At 38.5% G+C, this 8,035-nt stretch overlaps 1 protein-coding gene across 4 annotated transcripts in view; it reads right to left on the bottom strand.

Annotated features, from left to right (window-relative positions):
• LOC135211979 (CCR4-NOT transcription complex subunit 3-like) overlaps window positions 1-8,035 on the bottom strand; it is a 164,652-nt gene that overhangs the window by 128,706 nt on the left and 27,911 nt on the right. For all 4 annotated transcript variants that reach the window (XM_064245240.1, XM_064245241.1, XM_064245243.1 and 1 more), the window contains exons 2-3: window positions 2,831-2,898; window positions 2,532-2,696 (exon numbers count right to left, since the gene is read on the bottom strand). In XM_064245240.1, the coding sequence (XP_064101310.1) occupies window positions 2,532-2,696; window positions 2,831-2,898 (233 nt within the window). The remainder of the gene's footprint in view (window positions 1-2,531; window positions 2,697-2,830; window positions 2,899-8,035) is intronic.

Genomic DNA, 8,035 nt, shown 5'->3' with positions numbered 1-8,035 from the left:
AGGCCTTTTGACAGGAAGAGGTCTTGTCCCTTATTGCAGCTAACACTGTCTGCGGCATCTCCGTCTTGAACCTGGTCTTCCTGACAAAATGATTCAAGGTGGAAAGGTCGATTACCCGTCTTCAGTTGCCTGTCGCTTTTGGTACCAGGAAAATGCAACTGTAAAACCCCAGAGAAGGACACTTTACTTCCTCTATCGCACCCTTGTTCAGCATTTTCAACACTTCCTCCTGAAGAGCTAAGAACTTCGGGGAGTCGCGAGCATGTCCGACTGAGAAAGGGTCTGTCCCGGACGTTGAATGGTAGTAGATATCCCACCCGCAGAACATCTACCACCCATTTCTCCGCTCCATCATAACTTTGCCACTTGGCCCACTGGCCCACCATGCATCCCCCACTCGTGACAAAAAAGAGGGAGAGGCACCCACTCTATTGATGACCCCCTCTGCCCCTTCCTCTAGAGCCCCTCCCAGGGTTGCAAGGGCAGGATTGAAAGGGACACTGCTGCTTGCTAGATTTAGCCTGCGAGGGGGAATGAGAGACCCTCACCAAAGCAGAACCCTTAGGAGATTTAACAGGCAAAGATCTTCTTACCTGTCACTAAGGACGTCGTGAACATGCCTCCGACTTGGATACCATCTGATGAATTAACCTGTCCTTAGTACCTGTCCGTCGTTGGTCAATTGTATTCTCTACTTTATTCCTTGGGAATAGAAACTGTGAATAGAGATCCCCAGTCCTGAGAGCCGATAAAGACTCAGAGTCCACTGAACTCGCCACCTTGGACAGCGCTGCGTCTCCCATGGCTATGAGGAGGTTGGCCCACAAGTTTGCACAAAGGTCAGCCAAGTAAGAAAATGCCTTACCACTGGACTACAACAGTCTAGTGAGTGAGGTAGAACTCACTAAACCTCCTACAGACCTATCCAAACCGGCTTGGAAGGAGAGCAAAAGAGAAAGCACTGCTCCTCAGGACGGTTAAGGAAAAGACTGGAGCTTCACGAAGTCTGGTGCGCGATCTCTGACCAGCTATCACCTTGTACACACAGGAGTTGCCAGATCTCACAGATTCCTTGCTTTACATCTTTGATTGTGTTAACCCGTTTCCAGCTGGCGCTTGGAAAGTTGTTCTATTGTCAAGACCTAAAGTTTGTTCTGCATACAAACTTTTTTTTTTTTTAAATCCTAAGTGCAGAACAAAGTGGTACAACGTTCCTTCGCTCCCAGTATGAAATTAACCATCGTAATAGTCAACATTTGTTCAAGCCTAGATTATACTATGTATGTAGTATTCTCTTCTTAGTGGCATGCAAAGTGTTGAATAACAAAAATGGTAAGGTGTTGGGAACTGAATGATAGATTTCACTCTGATAAAATTATGTGATTCATTTGGTGTTAAAGAGCGATGCAGACTACACATCTCTGGGTTTATGGGAGCATGGTTCAAAATAAGGCAACCTAAGATAGGTTTAAGATTTTCCAACTGCGTCGGCCATTGAACGTAGGTCACATTCCCTAGGACAATATTGCCAACCTTTCTGGTGTTGTAAACTACTCAAACATAGGGTAAAAATTTCACCACCAAGTGGTATTTTACATTACATAGAACCCAGGTGGGGGTTACAGGGGAGAATTGCCTCCATGATTACTTGAAAACATCTATCTTGTCTTTGGCTTTTTCCTTTTGAATGAAAGTTAAATTTATTTTGGTGGGAGTCCTAGTCTTGTCTGTAAAATTTTGTGAATGCTTAATGTTCTAATGGATGTAGCCTCAATTTCTGATGGCAAATAAGTTTCCCAACAATCATTAAATTATTTTTTTTCATGGCAGAATCTGCCACAGTATGTTCTGCGGGAGTTTCTCATGTTGTCAGGTACAAGAAGTCTGAAATATTTGTAACTGTTTTCAGTTCAACACCAGCTGACGCCTACACTCCCAACAACTTTCTTCCCACATATTTTTGCACTTCCTGAACTTAACTCTATTTTGTCAGTGTAGACCACCTTTCCAGGTTCATCTAATTCAGTTCTGACCTTATCACCCAACATGTACATTCTGCTAAGAACGATATCATATTGCCTAAGCTAAGGTAGGGGAATTGCAAAACTACTCAGGACACTTCTTCATGTCAGGTTTTCCATGGGTTTCCAAGGGTAATTAGGCTAAGAGGCCTGGATAAACTAATCCTTTATAATATTTAATAATAATAATTTCCAAGGGTGAAGCCCCCTAGGCCAGATCAGGAAAGGGCACCATAGGTAGAGAGTAATTTTAAGGACGGTTAGGTTAGGATGTATCCCTGAAGGAAATATGGCATATATCTGATTTTTAACTGGCCTTGAGGACCCATTTATAACACATATGAGGTTCTCTACCTTACAGTTAACAGTTGTAAAACTATCCGAACAATTAATACGTATAGTGTTTTATATAATATCAGGTCTCAATCTCAAATGCCAACAATTTGCAAACCAGGTAGTTAGGTAGTTAGTATATATATAAAAGTAAAATCTTTAACTCATAAGGCTTACCGTCTCTATCAACTTTCGATTATCAAGAAGTTGAGATTTGTCCTTAATTTCACCGGATGTCAACCAGGACTTAATCTGGTCTCGCAATCTCTGTAGCTTTTTAATCTCTTTCTTGAGATCGGCCTCATATTTTTCCTTTTGGTTGCTGTTCGTCGCATTGTGTACCTGGAATAAAATTTAAATATACTTTAAAAACTTGAAAGGAAAAGCTAAAGGAATCTAATATCCAACTGTTCAATTGAAACTATTCTGTAATATCAATGAAACAAAATTAATTATGGATAAGAAACAAAACACACCTTTTGCCAAATGTCCTCAAATTGCTCTACACCTTCTGCAACCTTTTTCAGACACCTGTCAATTTCACCTGAAAGAGAAAAAAAATTCTTAAGATGCTTGCCAGTAGTATCTAGAAAAAGTTCACAAGGACTACAACTCCTTCATTCAACACATGTAAATAACTTATAGTAAATACTTTGATGTTGCAACAATGAAAGCAGGGAATTTAAACTAGTACGTATAATTGTATTTTCTACTTGTGAACAATATTCTTAACTTTGAAGACACCTACCTAGTTTAAAATGTTCTGGGGATAAAATGCCTAAGGATAATACTGTCTGTACATCAAATTTATGCTACATATACTATAATTACTTGACATCTGACTACAAGTCTGTTTTACACAGAATAATACATTTTTCTTCTAGGTACTTCTTAAATATACCTGTGGTTACACTTTGTAAGTATACATGTAATTCTTTTGTACATTTTTTATTAAACACCTTTCTAACATTCACCCAATTAAGAAATATAAGGTTCTTAACTTTCTTTTTAATTTTACAGAATACTAACAAATAAAATTACTCTGCATTTCACTTCTTCCTTAGTACAATTACTGTAGTATAAATGCACAAAAAAACTTAACCAGCAGAAACCTTCAAAGAAATGAAATAAGCAACTAGGCTGTCCAACTTGATATGTACTTACCTCACACTAAACTTGCCCTTACTCACAGAACAATTCCAGAAAAAATATATGACAAATTGCCCAAGTTCCTAAATAAATTTTTTTTTATAAATACATCAATGCCATTCATGAATATAGCTACACAGAACTCAAAGTTCATCTTGGTATTCCTATATATTTATGATTCTCTAACTACAACCCTCCAAACTTGACCTGCAAGGAAATAAAGATTACCATCTGTACTACATGTCCCAGGTACCCGAGTTTGTCTAACCCAACATTTCTCTAACATGAAGGAAGTATATGTGGCTAGCAACTCAATAGCATGACAACATGTCCACTTGTTTATCGACAGACAGGATGAAGGGAACCTGTCCATTTTCCCCAAGTTTGTTGATGTAAAGTCACTATGTATACAGACTATTTTTGCACATCAGTAAGGACCGACTTATTTACTAGTCTGTTTTCACAAAATTTGCATTTTGCTCAAGGGATTTTAAGAAAATTCTTGAGTATCTTGATAGCTGGAAAGAAGATCCTCATGGTTTCTTTCCTTTTTTTTAAAAGGTTTCTAGTGAGCTAACTCCCAAGATTAGTAGACTATAGATTTTTGGGTTGAAGCAATATCCTTGCGGATGAATGCAAAGCTAATTTTTATTCTCCCTGTTCCAAAAAAACCTACTTTTAAAGCCACAACAGCACATAAGTATACTATGTTGAATCTGAAAGGACTGTTAGCTAATAGCCAATATGCGGATAGGGAGCAGTTAGGTACCTGTGATGCTTTTTTAGATTTGAAATCTCATTTGCAAAACTATCTTGATAGTTTTGAGTGTAGAGTAATTCAAATAGAATTCAGTACAGCTTTCAATTCAGTAAATCACAAGATAGTTACGTATTCATAAACTTCAAAATCTTGGATTGGGTAGATACCTAAGTTAAGGTAGGCAGCAGAGAGTTGCTGTTGATGGGATCTTTTGAGAACAAGATTTAGTGTTTGGAGTTCCACACGGTATTGTTCTTGGCACACGATACTTTTAGTGCATACAAGAGTGATGGTTGTTGGCCTCAAAACCAAGAATGTTCAGTATGCCAGAGATACAACTTGTGGTGCAATTAAGTTTTCACTTACAAGAAATGAAGCTGCCATGAATACTAGCCATGATATGGACTGGACAAGTGAATGTTGTAATCAATGAAATATGAGACTGAATTCTAGTAAAACATAAAACACTGTAGATTAGATTTTGTACACATTTTTCACCCCCATCCTCCCCTTCAGGTGGATGGGACTATGCTGAATGAGTCTGAAGCTTCAACTATTATAGGTGTAACTTTTGACTCGCATCTTACTTTTCAGAAACATCTCATGAAGTGTCAGCAAAAGCTGTACAGAAGTTAGGTATTGCACTAAAGGCCTTATATTTTTTATAATAGTGAGAACATTAATGCAACCTGTTTTAGGTCATCTGTCCTTCCTTTACTGTGAATGTCTACTTCTGCCAGATTTTTGGTGGTAGGGTCCCGTTTCTTATTACTACATGATAACAGTTGTGACTTGGACCATCGACGGATGATCTCGTTTGCCAATTTTTCACAAGCTGTATTTTAACAGAAATCTTCCACATCACAATTGACCACTAATCCCCTTTTCCTGGCGAGAGCAACCAGATTTGCTGAACAGCAGCACCAATAGGCAGTAAATATGACTTTCCAGTCAAACTTCCAAGTTCCAGACGTCCTTTATTCCTCTTACCATTAGGCTACAGAATAGATACCCTGCAAATGGAACTTCAAAAGTCTAGCAAAGATGCAATGCATTACTAACCTAATACAATTCTTGCATTTTATTAACTTCCTTATATTTTTATTTGCGTATTTATCAATTTATTTTTTCTTTTTTAAAAAGTGAGATTTCTTTCAGCATTTACCTTTACCTCCTCTTACTTCTTTCATAATGAACATCAGATTCTTTGGAAGTTTGAATTTAAAGTCAGTGGCCCCTGTGGTTTGTTGCAAATGAATTGGTTTCATCTCCTCAATAATAATACAGTATACATAGAACCTCAGACCTCGATACTAATCTGCTCCTGAAGAAGTGTCGATATGTGATTCATTTGGAATCTGAATAAATTTTTTTCATAAGAAATGGCTGAAAATGGAGTAATTCATTCTTGACCACCACTTATTACTCTAACTTTGCCTTTTTATACAAAACATTACACTTAAATTACAATTAAATAAGTTTAGAGTTAAATAATGTTATACGTATTAGACATAATTTTTCATTTTCAAATGTATACTGTACAAAACTAAAAAAAACTGGCCTACATCCATTGCAGCCATACTGCCAAGTGCCATAGGCTAGGCTAGGTATAGTATGAAATGTAATGGGCAGGCACAAAATGTGTTGCTAATAATAAAACATTGAAAAAGCCTAATTGTTACAGTAAATTAATAAACTATTAAAAAGACGCTAAATCAGTCACACAATATTCTCCTCCTTAGGTTAAATTGTGATTCTTACAGTTTCCCTCTTCTGCTTGGCTGCATTGGGACCCATGACTGAATCAAAATACAGTACCAAAAGCCACAAAAACTAGGGAAATATTCCTGTACAAGCATGTACTTGCTCAAAACAATAGCAGCAGATTGAGCTAGTTTTAAACAACGACACCAACAGGACTACCCAGCAGCGAAAGCCCGAAACACTTTTTCTACAAAAATCATATGGTTCATCAGGTCAGATGCCAGTTTTCTCGTTCATGTTCTGATGCAAAATTTTCTGGAAATTTCCTCTTGAAATATGATAATGTCAAGTTCCAATATGGTTGAGGACCGGGGTTCTACTGTAATGAGTGAAAGCATATGAATATGGCTGTGAGGTACGAGTTTCTTCAAAAGTAACATGTAACCATGGAAGATCTGCGAAAGCAAAGGCAGTTTTTCCTGTTGAGATAGAAACTTCCCTGAAACCTCCCATCAGCAAAGAAGAAGAAGAAAAAGTTTAAAAGAAATCATAATACACTGCCCAAAGATCAACCCCACAATCTCAGCCTCTCCTTCCACCTCGTTCACCCCTCCTATCACAGATGCTCCAAGACTAGCCACTTCTCATACAGAAAACAGTGATAAGAAAGCAAATATTCTGACAAGCTACATCCACCTACAGAATAAATTACAATGCCATACATTTTTAAACATTCATCTGGCGAGTGTGCGTATGTCTTCATAGGTAAATGTAATAGCTTTACAAGAAAAATGATATTGTTATGATACAATAAAGTTTCATACATACTTACCTGGCAGATATATACGATTAATGGCCCACCCAGTCTCCCCGCAGGAGACAGGTGGAAGAGAGAAAATATGATAGAAAATGGGAATGGTTCCTAGTCCTGCCACCCAGGGCAGGCCGGTAGATCACCTGACCTACCTGTAGCGAGTGGCGCGAAATTTGAATTTCTGTCGGGGACGACGGAGTCTTAGCTAAGTATATATCTGCCAGGTAAGTATGTATGAAACTTTATTGTATCATAACAATATCATTTTCATACAATCAACTTACCTGTCAGATATATACTTAGCTGATTGGCACCCTTTGGTGGAGGGTCAGAGACAGCTAATATGGAATAGACAGGTAAACAACATATGTAGGTATAAAAGAAAAACCTTGGTTCCTACCTGATAGGTGGTAGACTTCGTGGCTGTTGCCCGGGAGTCTGCATCACCTCAAGAAACTTTAGCGAGATATGTGATCTATGGCCAAGAGTTCTTGTGGGTCTGCCGATGGGGTATGATCCGCTTACTCGGCAGAGCCTGAAAGGACTTTGTCAATGGGTACTGGACCACTTCTATGACAATACACCTTATGAAGGAGCACACAACCAATCCCGACCACCTGATCCTAACCACCATGTTAGTAGAAAAGATTGTTCTGAGTTATCCCCAAACTCATTACAACAACCATAACTCGAAAACACAATACGCACACATACATAAAATTACAAAAAAAATTTTTTTACCATACTCCTCCAAAAAGATATCACAAGAGTTCCTTACTGAACAACAGTGACTGGCCGCCTGTGCAGCATCGAGCCCTCTTTGTCAGCAGAAAATCTAGAACATATCTAGTAGAAGGTATGTACAAAGTTAAGGATTGGTATTAGCTCCCGTACCCAGTATCGTATCCGCAGATACAAATGGACCCAGAGAAAAACATTTCTCGTAGGTCACGCGAACGTCTTTCAGGTAGTGAGATGCAAATACCGAGTTGCACCTCTAATATGTCGTTTCAAGGATTTTCTTCAGCGACATATTCTTCTGAAAAGCGAGAGACGTCGCCACTGCTCTTACCTCATGAGCTTTCTTTACCTCTTAAGAGTCGAAAAGAGTCGTCAGGACAGATCTTGTGAGATCTGTAAATAAGACGCTTCTTACAAAGAAAGCTAGCGCATTCTTTGACATAGTTCTTGTGGGTCTTTGATAGCACCAAAGACCTTGTCTAGAGCCTCCCCCATTTGTTTCTTCCTCTGTAA

Source organism: Macrobrachium nipponense, chromosome 40 (genome assembly GCF_015104395.2).
Source record: "Macrobrachium nipponense isolate FS-2020 chromosome 40, ASM1510439v2, whole genome shotgun sequence".
In the NCBI taxonomy this organism is placed as follows: Eukaryota; Metazoa; Arthropoda; class Malacostraca; order Decapoda; family Palaemonidae; genus Macrobrachium; species Macrobrachium nipponense.
This window is presented reverse-complemented; position numbering and strand designations above follow the sequence as displayed.